At 43.6% G+C, this 15,240-nt stretch overlaps 1 protein-coding gene across 2 annotated transcripts in view; it reads left to right on the top strand.

The window, feature by feature from the left end:
* LOC112217511 (transcription regulator protein BACH2) overlaps window positions 1-14,592 on the top strand; it is a 99,575-nt gene extending 84,983 nt beyond the window's left edge. For both annotated transcript variants that reach the window (XM_024377834.2, XM_024377833.2), the window contains exons 4-5: window positions 7,579-7,785; window positions 9,142-14,592. In XM_024377834.2, the coding sequence (XP_024233602.1) occupies window positions 7,579-7,785; window positions 9,142-9,624 (690 nt within the window). In that variant the 3' untranslated portion in view covers window positions 9,625-14,592. The remainder of the gene's footprint in view (window positions 1-7,578; window positions 7,786-9,141) is intronic.
* The last annotated feature ends 648 nt before the right edge of the window (window positions 14,593-15,240 follow it).

Here is a 15,240-nt window from a genome sequence, read left to right as displayed (position 1 = left end):
TGACTTTATCTCTGTCCCCCTTAGCTGTCACGGGCTAAATAGCTGATATTATCCCTCCACAAACCTGACATCTCTAACCCAATTCCACACAATCTGCATCAGCTAATTGTCGAGCCACCTCGCTTGGGCATGTACACTGTATACATACATGTATGCTGTGTCACCAATACACCTGCACTACTTGAAGGCGAAGGTAGCCTTTGTTGTATTATAAACAAATATAGCTTATAATGTATGTGACAGACGCAAGGTAGGCTATGTTGTGTTACGTACAGCTTCAAAGCATATACGGTATGTTTGCGATAGCGATCGGACAATAACAGCGTAATGAAACAGGATGTAGCTGTATTGTGCACGTGGAGGGGGGCTGCTCCGCGTTGTGTCATGATGAGACTGCATCCTGCAGCGCCTGGCATGCTGCTGACAAGGATGGATGGCCAATCCCTTAATCATCCCCTAATCCATCTGGCCAGACAACCGATGTCCTCCAGGCTGACTGCAGAACAGCTCTGGTGTTGTTGTTGATGTTGTTGTTGTTGTTTACTGTGAGATCACTAAGGATAAATAGAATACAGCCTAGTCAAGTGGACAATTATAATCAGGATGAAAGCGGTTTTGTTCCATCAAAAGGAAATGTAAAATTATCCTTTTTTTTCTTCATACAGAATGCCTCTGATGGCCTCTTTAATTTCATCTTGGAACTATTGCATCTGTAGCATTTGCTTTTGTTGTAGGCAGACGTGTTTTCTCTTTGCCTGGAAGATAAAGGCTCGCCGCTTCTCAGCCTGAGACCTTGAAGTGCGCAAGGGAGCCAAGAGAGGGAGAAACTGGTGCGTTGCCATGGCGATCGGATTCACGGAGCCCCCCCGCCCCTGTTTCGCCGGTGTTGGAGCCACATGACAGGGACTGTGGAAAGAATCCAGTCAGTCACTTCTTCTGTGCACAAACAGAGAGATTAACAGCCCTAGCAGTAATGTGTAATTATTACCTCAGTGGCACCCACACCCAGTGATTTATGGGCCGTTTGAAGGACTGTTGAGTGCTCTACTATAGACAATTGTAATTTACAGCATTAGAGCTGTCGAGGAAGAGAAAAGCAGCCCCAAAATGACTCTTCAGACATTTCCAGTTCCCTTTGTTATCTTGTATGAGTCAAAGAGTGTATGGAACACACACTACACTCTATTGTAGGCAGTCGATTAGCAGAGCACAATATCCACTGTCAGATCCAATGACTGTATATATGAATGGACAAAGTCACTGATCACGTGACACCATTCATTCCTATGTGAAGACTCAATAGCGCATTGAAGCCAAATTAAGTCAGTTAAGATGGCGTCTCATGGAGACATAACATGCGCAGTTTGAGCTACTCCAGGAAGTGACGTTGCAGGCTAGCTCAGTGCTGCCCCCTCTCTTTGAGTAACTCAAGTTAAAGTCCGCCGGGGTACTGCAGGCTGCCATTAGCAACTAAATTATCCTTGTAATTTCTTCTTTGTGCAATTAAAAAATGATTGGTTCAAGGACAAACATCTGGTGTATTAGAAGCAATTATTGGTACCGTGATTGTCTTCATTTGTATTATTATTATTTTTTTACACAATGATTGACCATGAAGATTTCCATTCTTCCATTCACTATAATGAGGGGGATCCTGTTTTCTGCTAACAATGCCTGCAGTGCCCGGTCGGCCTTGAACTTCCGTGGCTTCAATGAGAGGGGGCAGTCGTTCTCCCCTGGTCAGACCTCTATTGACCCGCACAGAGTTATATCTGCCTGCTGCTGATAAGATGGATTATGAATGAGGTTGGCAGACTCTGCCTGGTCTCAGATGCTGCTGTGTGTGAGAGAACCTCTCGCAGTGGTGCTGTTTGGTTTATTACATGTTGTTGTGGATGGAGGCGTTGGAGAGCATTTACATAAGGAGCCTCAGTGTGGGGCCAAATCCCTCCGTGCTTTCTCCTCCAGCTTTATCTGGCAACAAAACTGCTACCTCATGTTTCCTGGGGCCCTCTTTTCCTTATTCCCCCCAGTGAGTCGGCTGTACAAACAAACACAGCTAGCGTCCAGGGAGGCTACTGCCATGCCTCTCCCTCTGTGTATTTGCAGAGCAAATGACAGGCAGACCGGGCCCCACTCAGGGAGAGCTAGTCAGGCAAGCGCCCAACGCTGCTGCTGTTGGAAATAGCTGCAGCCCCGGCGCTGGGAACAATGAATTCTGACAGGGAAGGAAGTTGTTAAACTGGAGGCTAGTCTGGCAGAGGGAGGCAATAGTCATTCAAGGTAGTCTGAGGTCTCCTGGCTGCTCCCAGTACTGAGATTAGAGGGTGTTGCATACGAGCCCACATCTGGTAGCCACATTAGCAACACCCTCCCACATAGCAGACACTACACCACACCGGGGTAACTTTTTAATTGACACATTTTTACACCTTAACTGTATTTCTACTGCTTCCCAGCTGGACGACATCATACATAGTGAATCAGTCAATAGGGTCAGGAGAGGCCCCTCTGAAACATGGACCATGGCCCGGATTCATAAAGAGTCTCAGAGGAGTGAGTGCTGATCTTTGATCAGTTTTGCCTTTTCAGTTCATAATGAATACGATTATGTGGACAGGGAGGAGCTGATCCGAGATCAGCACACTTTGTGAATACGGAACCCAGTACACCACCACCAGCCAATGTTTTTGCACTATCCACCCACAGAGGAGGAAGCAGAGATGGAATTCACAGTGATAAAGGAGATGGAATTCACAGTGATAAAGGAGATGGAATTCACAGTAATAAAATAGATAGAATTCACAGTGATAAAATAGATGGAATTCACAGTGATAAAATAGATGGAATTCACAGTGATAAAATAGATGGAATTCACAGTAATAAAATAGATGGAATTCACAGTGATAAAGGAGATGGAATTCACAGTAATAAAATAGATGGAATTCAGTGATAAAATAGATGGAATTCACAGTGATAAAGGAAATGGAATTCACAGTGATAAAGGAGATGGAATTCACAGTAATAAAATAGATGGAATTCACAGTGATAAAATAGATAGAATTCACAGTGATAAAATAGATGGAATTCACAGTGATAAAGGAAATGGAATTCACAGTGATAAAGGAGATGGAATTCACAGTGATAAAATAGATGGAATTCACAGTGATAAAGGAAATGGAATTCACAGTGATAAAGGAGGTGGAATTCACAGTAATAAAATAGATGGAATTCACAGTGATAAAATAGATGGAATTCACAGTGATAAAATAGATAGAATTCACAGTGATAAAATAGATGGAATTCACAGTGATAAAGGAGATGGAATTCACAGTGATAAAGGAGATGGAATTCACAGTGATAAAGACAGTGATAAAGGAGATGGAATTCACTGTGATAAAAGAGATGGAATTCACAGTGATAGAAGAGATTGAATTCACAGTGATAAAGGAGATGGAATTCACAGTGATAAAGGAGATTTAAAGAGCTGAGACCTTTTTCTCTCTTTCTCTCCCCCTCTCACTCTCTCTCTCTCTCTCGCTATCTCTCTCCCAGTGTAGGCGTTAAGCTCAGTCTAACTGTCTGGTCACAGTATGCTGCACATATTGATCTGAGAGTGAGGTGGGAGTGATAGGGAAGTAGAGTTGATATATTAGCAGCACAATGTTTCCGATCTCGCCCACCACCAAACGTTAACCCCTGAATGAACATGTGACACAGGAAGTGCACAAAACCTAAATATCACTTATGTTATTTCTATTATAGTCTACAGTAAAAAAAAAAAAACACACAAAAAAAAATTCTTGCTCCACCTTTGTTTTGATGCATCTGTGGTCTCAATCATTTGGGGCATACAGTGTAAACCACATTATACTGATTTGGTGCAGCCTTTTTGATTTTTTTTGTTGTTGTTGTAGGTTTCGTTATTTGTCTTGTGTGCAGACAGAGTCAGGCTGTTGTTGTGCCCATTGGGGAACGGTCGGATGCTGGGGCTGGCAGCTGAGAACAGGCTCTGTGTCAGCTTTAAAGCCAGCTGGGGTGCTGCCACTTTGCCTTCCATCCCCTGGGACCCTGGCATCCTGCAGTAACAGTACCCACAGACACACAGCCCATCTCTTCACCACAGAGCCTCTCTAACTCATCTCCCATAGGGGTTTTCCGGCAACAGCGTTTGTTTACGGTAGAAAAAGCAATACGATACTAAACGGAGTTCTGTAACAACATGATCTTCTCCCAGATCTTCATAGGATGCATAATGCTCTGTAATCACATTATAAACCAACAAGTGATATATCACTGTGTAACTGGGAGCACGTAGTATATAATCAGCGTAGAAAGACGCTAGTGTTCACGTTCATGTTTTGTCGTACACACCAGATAAAGGTCTGTTTTTGATGCAGAGGCAGAGCCACAGTCATGATAGCAGCACTATAGAACTAGTGGGAGACGGTTAGACCTGAAAAACAAGTCACAGTGCGTGGCCATTTAAGTCAATGGCTTCTCTTTTCAGACAAAATTGCCCTGAAAATTGGAAGTACAGACGTAGGATCTTAATTTGAGTAGGTTTTCTACAGCAGGAAAATATTCCTGCGGCAACAGGAAATGTGTATTATTATGTACATTAAAATGAATGGACATTTTTTTGTAGGGGTTGATAAAAAAAATTGTTAGGGGAATCAAGTCTGACATTTTAAAGTGGAAATTACAAACTTTAGAATCCTTTTAAAATCTTGAATACACTACAAATTAGCATTTCCTGCTGTGTAGGAAAATTCTCAGCAACAAAAGAGTGATCAAATTAAGATGCTACATCTGTATTTATTGCCTCAGGGCCTGTGTCAATAGCTAGGAAGGAACACAGTAGTAGGTGGCTTTGCATGCCTCTCTCTTGCACAGTGCGCTGCAGTGTTAAACTCCCTCCCAGGGTTCAACGTGGGTCACCAACCCTACAGATGAGGACTGGCAGTACAGAACCCACTGACCCCGGGCGTTAGCCGTCATCGTCGGGCCGCCCCACCATCTGACTCCTAAGGCTTGGCCCAAGTCTGGACCCTGCAGGCAGCCAGATGCCCAGCCTCTCTCTGTGTGTCTGAGGGGAGAGGGAAGTAGGGTATAGAGGCACTGCACACACAGTGCCGCCCCGGGTAGCAGATAATCCCTGCTTTTCACTCTGGACCTATTTGCAGCATAGTGACCCAGAGAAAGAGTGTGTCTGGGGGGAATATAGGGGAAAGAGGAGAGGAAGGATAGACGGAAGGGGGAAAAAGAAAGTTAGTGAGAATCCAGAACACATTGGGTTTGAATTTATGACTGCCGTCAGAGCTGCTGCTGGACTGATTCTCCTGGTGGAGCCACTAAATATATCCTAGGTACCCCTTCAGAACCCCTTCAGAACCCCTTCAGAACCCCTTCAGAACGCCACTGCCGGGAAGAAAAAAGAGAAGAACATTACAAGGTCGCTCGCTGTGGAGAGGTAGCTGAACATCTCCTCCCTCCCCTAGCCTGTCTCAGGGAGAGAGCCCCCCCCCATCAGTGCATCTGTCTGGTCACTCCATAGACCTCTATAACTAGTGGTTATTAGATGGCGCTCAATGGGGCCATCATCACCGGCAGAGTCATCTTCTGTTTGTTTTCAGATCACATAGAGCAGGCAGGATGTGGATGTGTTCCATTGCCCTCCCTCTCTTTCTGCCTTCATTCTCTCTGTAGCTACTGTCATACCCTGGCTGGTAGTGGGAGGGAGCCTGCAGGGCCTAGTGTGGCCTGGAAATCTCCTCCCATTATTTATTCATGTGTCTGCATGCAGCGGCCAGATGAGAAATAGGCTCAACGGCTCGGAGGACTGGGGGCTTCTAATGAGGAAATTCAAGCCTGTCTCTCTGGGATAAATTGACATCTAGATTTGCTTTTCAATGGAGAGTGATTTCGATGTGCTCGTGAATAGGCACCTTGCTTTGTCCCTTGAAGTGCAGCACTTACCCCAGGTGATGCCGTATATCTCGGCTCACTGTGGTGTGTGTGTGTGTGTGTGTGTGTGTGTAGTAGCTTGAGGGAGTGTAAGCAGGCTCCAGCCCAGTCCATTGTCCTCTAGTCTTCTGTTTTAGTGGGGCTCAGTTTGCAGTCACGAGGGGCTTTTGGATTCTCCATCTGGCCCTGGTTCAGCGGCCAGGTACAGAGAGAACGGGGAGACGTTTCTCCTCCCCCCTCCCTCCCTCCTATCCCTCCTCGCCGTTTGACTTTGTTCTTGACGTTCTCCAGAGAGGCAGCCGCGGGGGGGGGAGAGAGAGAGCAGAGCGGAAGAGAGCAGCAGCTCATCTCATCTTGGCAAAAGCTCTCTGGCTGTCTTCCTCTGGCTCTTTGTTATTCCTCCTCGCCTCTCTCTCTCTCTGCCATCCTGTTTCTTTCTCTCCTTACTCCCCCCCCTCCCCCAAGCTACTCTGCTACGGCTCCCTGGTGCTGTGAGGTACCGCTGGGGTATGTCGGTATCAGAAGGTTTGTCAGCACCTAAAGGGAGCAGAAAGAATCAGGCGATCTATTGATGCTTTGCGGGGAGGAAAAAATCACACCCTCCTGGAAATTGGCAGCAAATCCATGGAAATAATGTATTGTGATAATTTGCAATTATCTGTATTTTATTGCCAAATGATTTTTCTCCGGATTAGTGTTGCACTATGTGACTGAAGGTGTCAGAGAAAGTATGGCTCTGCGTGGTCCTTTTGTTCTGCAGCCCCCGTGGACTATTGTAGGTTGATAGTATAGATCTGGCCTGCAAGATTATATTTGTTTACCTCCCCCCCCCCCTAACGTTTGTAGTGTTTTGGGTCCCAAAAAAAAGATGGTAAAATCACCAGGAATTCAGCAACAAATGTGTTAAATTCAGGAAATCTGTTTCCAAGTGTTCCCATGAATAGAAAAAGAGACCTATGTGATCGTCTCTCAATGTTATTCAACGTATGAAATGATTGTTATTTTCAAATACAATCTATTTTTGGGGCTTAGTTGGGATCAATTTGCAGTGTGCAAAATGATTATAATTATGTTCCGTTCCTCCAACCATCCGCTCCGACAAAAACAACGTCCCACAGCTGAATCTAGTTGCCTACCCCTAGTGTAGATGTTACATATCATGCCCTACAGATATCACCTGACACCATTATGGATGGGGGTGACAAGTCCCTGCCTGTCCCTCCTCGATCTGTCACGCTGGCACCTCTCCAAGCCAGCAGGGACAGATGGAGAGACACTCATTTCTTGGATCACGTTGTCCCCCTCTGCCCGAGAATAGGTTACACGATGTTCAATATTTCAGGTTGAGAGCGAGAGAGAGAGAGAGAGAGAGTGCTGCAGGCTTTACATGTGTATATGTAAGTCACATCCTCTATTCCTGGTCCTGACGGCACTCTGGCACCATCTTGTGGTAAAAAAAATGTGGCTGACCGTTTTTGACACGCACATAAAGACGAATCAGCAAGGGTTCATCAAACTGTTACACATTCACGTTCCTTCCATATTCCATTCAAAAGTGAACACTGTACCACGTCAGATGTGAAAAGCCTTTCTTTATTTCTTGATTTGCAGGTAAAGCTTCCTTTCCCTGTCGATCAGATCACAAATCTTCCGCGGAACGACTTCCAAATGATGGTCAAAATGCACAAACTGACCTCAGAGCAGCTGGAGTTCATCCATGACGTCCGGAGGCGGAGTAAGAACCGCATCGCAGCGCAGCGCTGTCGCAAGAGGAAGCTCGACTGTATCATGAACCTGGAGTGTGAGATCAGAAAATTGGTGAGTGTGTCTCCAGCCATGTCTCTCTCACAGATACACTGTGCACACCAGAGGAGGCTGGTGGGAGGAGCTATAGGAGGACGGGCTCATTGGGATGGCCGGGAATGAAATGAACGGAGTCTAACATGGGGTTTCTATACGTTTGATGTGTTGGATACCGTTCCGTTCATTCCATTCCGGCTATTACAACGAGCCCGTCCTCCTACAGCTCCTTCCACCAGCCTCCGCTGGCGCATACAGTACTACAGCACATAGTGTGTGGACCTACTGGCATGTAAAGTAGTAGAACCATGTAGTGTCTATATAGTACCGATCTCTCCCTGGACTAATGATAACTGTTGGCTCCCGAGTGGCGCAGCGGTCTAAGGCACTGCATCTCAGTGCTAGAGGCATCACTACAGACCCTGGTTAAATCCCGGGCTGTCTCACAACTGGTCGTGATCGGGTGTCCCATAGGGCGGCGCACAATTGGCCCAGCGTCGTCCGGGTTAGGGTAGGATTTGGCCGGGGGTAGGCCGTCATTGTAAACTAAGAACTTGTTCTTAACTGGCTTGCCGAGTTAAATATATCTATTTTTTAAATCACATGTTGACAGCGCAACAAGCATTACCTTGGGATAGAGCGATATTAATTACCTCAACACCGTGTCAGCACTTTCACGCTGGCCGACTGCCCTCTAGCTGCCAAGCTGTCAAAGTACAGCAATGTGTGTAGGGGGAAGAATAGTAAGAGTCGAGCATCCGCAGTAGAGTGCTGGCTGTATGTCTCTCTTCCTACCTCCTCGCCCCCACGTTTCCATGGCATCGCGGCGGGTGGTCTCTCACAGGCAGCCAGTATGCTTTTGTTCCATGATGGGGGGTGGAGCTGCGGGCCCTTTGATGTGTTGTGTGTGTCAGCCACACACACACACACGAGTGCTTTACACTCCACAGTGGACTGACAGCCTTCCCCTTGATGTCACCCAGCAGCATCCTAGGATATGAGAACAAGTTCATCATCTCAAACCGCTTTCCACCACCTGGTCCCATGTTACCTCGGTGCGCACAGCATCCTGGGAATGCTCGCCCATCACAAACCTCATCCAAAGCATGCATTATTTAATATAAGCTCGGTGAACAAGCAGTAAAGCTAGGTCACGTGAACTCTTTTATGTTGATACGAAGAGGTGAATTGGCATGTAGTACGTATCTATGTCACGCTGCTGCTATAGGCAGCGTGAAGCATTTGTAGACGTCGACTGTGCAGCTGCAGTGTCAAAGGGTATCACAGTATGTACTGCATGTATCTTTGCTCCTGGTCAGACCACAGCTCATGACACTATTCCTCATCCCTAATATTTCCTTGTGTGTCCACCAGGTGAACGAGAAGGACAAGCTGCTGACAGAGAGGAACCAGCTGAAGGAGTGTATGGGTGAGCTGTGGGAGAACTTCTCCTGTCTGTCCCAAGAAGTGTGCAGGGACGTGCAGCTGAGCCCCGAGCAGGTCCAGTCCCTGAACCACTACTGCCCGGTCCTGAAGCCCGGCACCAACACCATCGACATTGCCGGCAATGCTGCCTCCAACAGCATTGACCTCACCACCCACTCCGGCTCAGCCACCCCGGAGCCCAGCTTCCTCAAGTCCCCCGGGCCATCAGAGTGCGAGCCTGACTCGGTCATGGGGAATGGGGCTGACGGGGGGGCGAGCAGCAACGAGGCGGAAGGCCAGGGGCCAAGGTTATACATGGAGGCGGAGCTCTCGTTCAATGAACAGTCCAATCAGACAGTGACGGTAGACTTCTGCCAGGAAATGACTGATAAATGTACAACTGATGAACAGCCAAGAAAGGACTGTATTTAGTAAACGGTGGTTTTAATATCTGTGTTTTTATTATTTAATTTTTAGTTTTGATTTTCTTCTGACAAACCCCTTTCTCGGGGTTGTTGAGATGGTCAGCCTTGGCCAGTGTTCTTTGAAAATATTTTTTGTTTGTATGTCTTTTTAAAGGTTGACACTACAGTTGTCTTAAGAGCAGCAATACTGTTCTCCAGGTATTCTCCTCTCTGTAACCATGACAGAGTGGGAACTTCTCACACAAAACTCCTCTTACAATGGTGCTACACCGTGACCGGGCAGGCAGCGATCTCCACAGTGTTCTTTATCCATGTATTACAGTCTACTCACAGGGATGGGCAAAGTTCACATCTTCAATTCAAACCTCAATGGACCTAACAGCAGCTCCCTCTGTCTCTCGATCAACCTACAGTTTCTATCTCCCTGTCTCTCCTCTCTCTATTTCTCTCGCTCTCCCTTTCTCTCTCTCTGTCTCTCTCTCTCTCTCTCTCTCTCTCCCAATCACTCTTCTACTCTGTCTATTTCCTATCAATCTATTTCTACCTCTTAAAACACTTTCGCTCTCTGTATATTCTCTCTCTCTCTCGCTTATTCTCTCACTCTCTCTCGGTGGCCCTTGTCACAGCAATTCAAACTCAGGAAGAAATCTTCTGAATGTTCGATATGATTCATGAAAATAAGAATACAGCTTCTGTACATGAGAGATTTATGAAGCAGTTAGACTGTAAATGTTCATATGCAAAAAAAATGTCTTCTGCTTCACTCATTTTGCATTTTCTGTACAGCAAAACAATGTGTACAGACAGTACCTAAACATTCCTCCTTTGCCTTCCGCAGCACTGAAACAAAAGAGAAAAACTTAACGATTTGACAGGTGGTTAAATAGCTATTTTCCCACCAGGGTTGGGGTCAATTCCATTTCATTTCCAGTCAATTCAGGAAGTACACTGAATTCCAACTCTCTTGAAGGCTTTTCAATGAGGAAAATGTGAAATTGGAATTGCAATTTGGTTTGCTTTCTGAATTAACTGGAAATGAAAAGGAATTAACCCCAATCCTGGTTCCCACACATCAGCAATACCATTGTATTTGGATGTTGTAATGGTAACTTTCAAGTGCTTGCTTGGGCAGAACGTATAATGTATATAGTATGGAGCATGGTGACTGTCACAGTAATATTATACAAGTAGAGGCTTAGATGTTTCTTTTCACTGGGGTTTTTGCTAAGGGGAAATATTTGCTTTGCTGTTTCCTGCCCAAAGGAAAATTCCCCATAAGGGTGGGTGTTCTTAAACTCAGGAAATCAGCTTTACACGCACACACACACACGCACGCGCACACGCACACACGCACACACACACACACACACACGCGTACATTCATTTCAGAGTCCCTTGCATGAAAATTGGATGTTGCTGGCACGGACCGTGTAAGTATGTTATTAACCAGTGGCTCAAGCCACATCCATTCAAAATTTGACACCACTTTAAATGTGAAAACGAGTTTCAGCTTGTTGTGTTTTTGAGGAAACTTTATTTTTCCTTATCAGTGTTTGAAGATGCTATATGTACGATGGGGAAAGCTCTCACAGGCACCCTTTGGATTTCTTCGGTGTTGTGTTTCAATGTTGCCAAGGAATGTGTGAGTAGACATCTTCTCAAGCTGAGGGATAGCTATTCTGTCTGCCACAACAACAAAAACAGACACAAAGTATTTCCATTTACCAAGGATACTTTCTCCTAATGAATCTGGGCTCAATTCAGGCTCTTTCCTTCCAGCACCGGATGCTCAGTTATAACTAGTTCTAATAGCACTTCATAGAGGGCTTATGTCTGGTTCAGAATCCTGAAAAGTCTGATACCGAAACACTTGAATTGGCACTTAAATGAAAACATCTTATTGAATGTTAATATTGATATAAATATCTCTATGAAGACATTACTTTTTTTTTTAAACTACAGTAAACAGGGTTATTAACAAAAAAAAGGAAGCTAACATAATATTGAGAGTGTTCACATCTTATATTTGTAATTCTTTAAGAATTGAATAAGCTAATTGAGACTTCAGTTCACGTGAAAGCACTGTGTGTGTCATCGTCAAACTGATTGAGTAACAATCATATGATACAGTAACATTTTTGCCCTGGTTGTACATTTGTTGAAAACATCATATTCTGTGATGTGAATGCATACCCCTGTATATTGTACTTAGTTAGTTTGTCTAGCTTACGTTTGCTTCTAACGATAGTCCTCAGCTAAATGATTTACTCTTGTCTTTTGTTGATGAACCGTATTTACATTTATAATGTAAATATACAGAAATAATTTTCTTATCTGTTCAACAGTCAGAGATGTGCTTGAAAATACAGAATATAAGAAAATAGAGCCATAACCTATGAAGAGGAGTGAATTCAATTGGAATATAAAGCTTTGCTCATAACTTGAACTTCATTCAGGACGAAAAGCTATACAGTTTGTCAGGAAAGAGCGATAATACAACTGTATATATTGAGGAGTCTGCAAATACCCCTTGGCGTTACTCTGCTGCCCCCTGTTGGACACAGTTATGTAGTTCTCCAACCAGTCTGAGAACAAACCGTGTGGTATTAGAGTGCTCTGTGCTCTGTGTTTTGCGGTGTGGTTGCTAGTCTGATTATTTGACCATACACATAGGTTTCCCTAAGGTTGTAGCTAGACTCATATACAGTCTCACACAGAGAACCACAAGTATACGCACAAATATGAATAGATACACACACACACACAACATGCATGTCGTAACGGCATCCTTGCTCGAAGACTTCGGTCTAGAGCAGTTGTGATTGCCTGTTGAAATTGTTGTTTGCGAGGTTCTTTTTCCACTTTGCTCTGATTCATAAGCCGTCACTGAAGTGGAACGGTATTCATCCCCATTATCAGATACAAAACAGAAAACTAAAGATGGGTGGATTCAAGTGGACATTTGTGCAAACCATATGCAATTCCAACTTTTTCGTACTCGTTTTTTTAAAAGTAAAAAGTGAAAAGCATGACGTTCCACCAGAAAAGCACACTCATTAGGCTACACTTTGACAAATGTCATATTTTGGGGAAATGTATTGAAATGCTTCAGGTTTCTATTGTCCTCCATCAAAGCTATACCAATAGATATCCTTCTATCTGTTTGTAGATGTCCTTATAATGCTATTATGATTACTGTTGATGTTCTTTGGATAGCAATGAGTGCATAGCATATTTCTGGTGTGTAGGCTAATGTGCGTAACATTTCTAATTCCTCATCATTGTTTTTTGCTCTACCAAGAGAGCCCCCTGGATTCATGTAAAGGCTGGTTGGGTGGATGCAGATACATGAAGAGTTTTTAAAGCAGCACCATCCCTCCAGTCATTTGACAGTCCAGTCCATACCTCTTAGCCCTCTAGCCTTGAGAGAGCTGCTCCATGCCTGATATGCCATGTGTGGTGTTACTATGGTGGCCAGTGGTTTAAAGTAGAGCACCTCCACCTCAACGGTCAAACCCCCCCCCCCTCCCCCAAGCATTCCAGGTGAAATAAGCTTGTTGTGTCATCATCTCAATCGTCTGGTTTAACTTTAACCAGGATCAGTCATTGCTCTTGTATATCGTCTCAGGGTGCCAAGTGTTTTATTTCTCAATTTCTGAATTTGGAGCAGACGTTTGTAACTTTTAGCTGGTTTTTATGTTTGCTTTGATGTTTTTGGCTTTGCTTTGGGTGTGTGAAAGTATAGCTTTAAACTCTGGTTTTATATTCCCGAAGCTTATTTCTACCAATGCAAATACTGTGTAATGAGCTTGGCCCGATACAGATCAACCCCATCAAGAGGCTGCAGAGAGTACACAAAACATTGGAGTACAAATATGAATGATGTTTTGGTAATACATTTCATTATTAGTTGGATTTCTCTCAAGTTCTTCACCTCTGCAGTTTTTTTTACAAGCCAAACACACAACAACAACAACAACAATCCATGTAATTTGATTTGTTAACTGGCGTTGGTTATTAGTTGGTGGATATTTTCTTGTTTAGTTGAACTTTTGTTTGTTTTAGTTTTTCTGTGCTGCTTCTCTGGAAAAAAAACACTGTCTCTCCAACTCCAAAGGTTGTTGTTTTGAAAAGATGAACAAAACTTGCCTTTTTCACAAATTGCTCAACTTTATAATACAGTATACTGGTATCCTGATTACATGCACAGGCTGAGACCATTTTAGGAGTAAAAGAAAAGTGAAATATGTTTACAATAAAGTTGTGTTTATTCAATTTGCCATGTATATAGAAATTGGTAGGTTAAAATTGGACTGATGGTTAGTGTTTTTACATTTGTAAACAGAAAACGGTGTTTCCTCAACTTGTCTTTTCATTCAACTGGGGATGTTTCAGAGTTACATGGATACAAGTGCACCTCCCATTTTTGCCTTAGAACTTGCAGAGGTCATAGTTCACATTCAAGTGAAGTGAGTGTATGCAGGGGCCTACGCCCCCCATTTCTGAGTAACCACCAGTGCAGACGTTCTCACACTTATCTACCTGTGAGATCCTTCATACCTCTCATAATTGGTCAATGACTGTATCAGCAAACTGCATCAGGTGGGTTTTTTTTACATGCTTTTTACACAGATTATATGGATTATTGTATTAGTAGATTTTGGTGCATCATTTTTAAAAAATGTAATAACTCTTAAGCTTGTAGTCACAAAGTTGTTTTTCTCTCCCGTTTTTCTAGAAGACTGTTTTGTGTTAATATTGTCAATTTGAAATAACTGTTAATTGCTTATTCTCTACTTACCTTGTTCATTTTTAAATGCTACACAACCCTAATGAATTCAAATGACTTAACAACCATTGTAAATACAGTGTTGCGTAAACCCCCGTTTCATTCATTTCAATTGCTAGTGTTATATAAATGACATTTTTGTCTAGACACCATTTCTGTTTATGAAATAAAGAATCATATCATGTACGTTATTTTTGTCCTTTTTTTTTATATCTCCAAATGCAAATAAATATTGTTTACTTCGTCGTATTCTTTCACTAAATCATAATCTGTACTTTTAAGGTGTAATTCGAAATTAATCAAAGGTATATGGACTATCTGATTAAAATCATATCAGATTTGAAATAAGGTGTAAAGTAGTCACATAAGAAGAGGACCCAAGTGTTTCTTGTCCCTTTGCACAGTGAGAAAGATGGTTTGGGAGGCAAATAAAAGTCCAAGAGCCACAGTTGGAGAGTTACAGAACGCCACCTCCAAGCCAAAAGGCTATTTGGAAGGGTTTCTATTTTTTTCAAACGCCTGTATTGTGAGCAACCAACAATTGTAAACACCTGGTGTTTGCTAAATGGCATTGGCACTTGGGTTGGAACCGGGTGCTATGGTCAGATGAGATTAAAATAAAGCTCTTTGGCCACGCCCACCAGTGATCGGTTTGGCTTCGAAAGAAGGATGCATATGCAGGAAATACCCCATACCTACTGTAAAATATGGTGGTGAATATTTGATGTTATGGGGCTGTTTGCTTCCACTGGTACTGGGGCCCTTGTTAAGGTCCACGGCATCATGAGCTCTACCAAGTACCAGGACATTTTAGACACAAACCTGGTTGCCTCT

The sequence above is a fragment of the Oncorhynchus tshawytscha genome, linkage group LG18 (assembly GCF_018296145.1).
Source record: "Oncorhynchus tshawytscha isolate Ot180627B linkage group LG18, Otsh_v2.0, whole genome shotgun sequence".
Lineage (NCBI taxonomy): Eukaryota > Metazoa > Chordata > Actinopteri > Salmoniformes > Salmonidae > Oncorhynchus > Oncorhynchus tshawytscha.
This window is presented reverse-complemented; position numbering and strand designations above follow the sequence as displayed.